The sequence below is a fragment of the Marmota marmota genome, unplaced genomic scaffold (assembly GCF_001458135.2).
Source record: "Marmota marmota marmota unplaced genomic scaffold, marMar, whole genome shotgun sequence".
In the NCBI taxonomy this organism is placed as follows: domain Eukaryota; kingdom Metazoa; phylum Chordata; class Mammalia; order Rodentia; family Sciuridae; genus Marmota; species Marmota marmota.
Window position 1 is genome coordinate 2187891 of NW_025999863.1, and position 2516 is coordinate 2190406.

Below are 2516 nucleotides of genomic sequence, written 5' to 3' on the forward strand. Positions count from 1 at the left end.
ACCGCGGGCAGCAGCTGCCCTGCCGCGCGCCGGCCAGCACGCTCAGCGCCAGCAGGTTGGAGGCCAGGCCCACGGCGCAGAAGGAGGCCGCGAACCAGGGAGAGGCCACCAGGCGCCGCTCCTCGGGCGTGGTGTTTGTGGGGCGGAAGCAGGGCCCCAGGACACTGCTGTTGGACCACATGGCGCTGGAGCCGCGTCACCACCCCATCAGGCGCAGGCTGCAGGCGGGCCGGCCGGCACTGGCGCAGGCACACCTGGGAGGCAGAGAGGGGGAGGCTGCACTCGTCCTGCACGGTCTCCCCGTGCCTCTGGCAACTCCTGCACAACCCTCAAGACCCCAGGGCACGCGCCCCTCCGCCCTCCCTTCGCACAGGTGCGTCCTCATCCGCTTGGACCACCCCTGGGAGGCCACCACCACTCCCACTCCAGTCTCACCGTCTCAAGGGCTCTCGAGGGCACAGGCCAGGGCCCCTCCTCAGGGGACACCAGGGGATGTTTTCTGCGTCCTAGAGAAAGGCAGGGGGTCGAGCTCCAGCCCCGGTTCCCACCATGGCCCCGGGGGTGGGGGCTCCCGTCCTGAGCGTCAGACTCGGCCTCCCGCACACCCAAGCTGGAAGTGGCTGACCCCAGCACACGCTTCAGCCACTGAGGTGGAGACCCGGCCAGAGGCCGCAGCTAGGGTGCCAGCTGGCTGCTAGGCGGTCCTGGAAAGGCCCGTGGGGTCCCTCCCCTGGGTGTGCTGGGACAGGGGCGGGTCGCTGCCTGGCCACACTCTCCTGGGACGCACAGTGTGAGTCTGCTTTCCGTTTCTGTGCGTCACTTTTATAATAAGAAATAACCCTGAAGTTCCAGTTCCATGTGGGAACAAAGAGCCAGCTCCCTGGCAGGGACCCACCATGAGGGCAGTGGGCACCAGGGAGAACCCAACACCCAGCCGCTCAGACACCACGTGGGCTGCGGGTCGGCCACACAGCGAAACCAAGGCCAGATGTGGATGAGCACGAAGCAGCTCCATTAACAGCCAGCGCCCTGCAGGCCAGGGCTCGGAGGCCGAGGCCCGAGGACCAGGAGTGCGCAGCCAGCCTCAGCAACTCAGTGAGGCCCTGTCTCAAAATAAAACCAGAGGGCTGGGGACGCGGCTCGGTGGTTAAGTGCCCCTGGGTTCAAACCCTGGTACCAAAAATAAAGAAAATAAAAAAGAAAAAGAAAGAAAACTCGGCTCCTGGTTCCTGAGGACACCACAGAGGACAAGAGAGTCCAGAGCCGCCCTGAGTTGCCCGCCATCCCCAGGGGCCAGGGCTGGGACCTGCCCTAGGCGGAGCAGTGAGGGGCACAGGTGGCTCCGGGGACCCTGCAGAGGTGGCCACTTTGCTGGAGCTGATCCGAGATTGACGGGGGCTGCTGACCAGCGACAGGGCGTGTGGGCAGCAGTCGCCTCAAGCTGGCCAGGCCAGTTCTCATGCCCTCTCCCTGCCTGGACTCCACATCCCTGCTTGGAGCCTCCATTTCCCTTCCTGGAAAGGGGGCTGAGGGGCCGGGGGCTTCAGGGCACAGGCGCTCACTCCTGCAGCCTGGGAGGTGGTGGCGGTCTGGGGCTCACTCCCGGAGGCTGAGCGGGCGGCCACTGGCCTCGCCCCAGCTCATCCTGGCCCTGGCATGTTCCTCTGGCTCGGTTCCTCCCTGCGGAGCCTTATGAATCACCCAGCTCCTGACGGCCACCATGGGCGTCCCTCCTGCCAAGAGCCAGGGCCTCTGCCACCGGAGTGGGTGGCCCCCCAGCCGGGAAACTGAGGCCCAGAGCCACAGGGCACTCCCTGAGACCACCGCGAGGGAGGCCCTGTGCTGTGGCGGGCAGGAGTGCGCTGCTGCTCAGATGGGGACTGGGGCTGGGGTTCCCCTGGGACCCCCAGCCGCCATGTGCTTTTCTGAACGTTGCCTTTGGCCATGGCCCAGCCCAGCCTCTGCCTGGAGTGGCCGCAGGTCCTGTGCCTCCTGCCCCCCACTCTGGGGCTGCAGGAGCCCCGCTCACCCTGGACGCACACCCAGACGCCTCACACTGCTGGTGGCTGGAGCCGGGCCTGACCCCAAGCCCTTGGCCTGGGGGAGGGTGAGAACCGTCAGGGAGGCCCCCTCCGCCCTCCCTGTCCTGGGTTCAGGTAAAATGGCTGGCGGGCCAGGAGGGGGACCTGTCGTGGCCTCCTGCGTCAGCCAGGATGGGCAGCAGGGGACCCCATCTGTGGAGGACCCACCGTGCTGTGTGGCCCTGGGAGAAGCTCCTCCCTCTACCTGCTGAGGGGCGGGGCCTGAGCGCCTGCAGCCAGAGTTCTTGAACCTGCTGCCGGGCCTGGAACTGCGGACCCGGGTTCTGGAGTTCTCCTGGGCCCCGGTTCTGGAGTCCAGAGGCCTCGGGGTTCCTGAATCTGAGGGCTGAGCTTCTGGAACTCGGATGGGCGCGTGGCGGTCCCGGGTTCCTGGACTCTCTCGGCTCCTGCTCCTCCTGGGGGCAGATCCAGAGC

General features: G+C 67.0%; 1 protein-coding gene across 1 annotated transcript in view; it reads right to left on the bottom strand.

The window, feature by feature from the left end:
• LOC125618966 (translation initiation factor IF-2-like) overlaps positions 1–2516 on the bottom strand; it is a 14447-nt gene that overhangs the window by 5713 nt on the left and 6218 nt on the right. Inside the window, exons 3-5 of the mRNA XM_048810840.1 lie at positions 2250–2497; positions 436–506; positions 3–254 (exon numbers count right to left, since the gene is read on the bottom strand). Coding sequence (XP_048666797.1) covers positions 3–254; positions 436–506; positions 2250–2497 — 571 coding nt within the window. The remainder of the gene's footprint in view (positions 1–2; positions 255–435; positions 507–2249; positions 2498–2516) is intronic.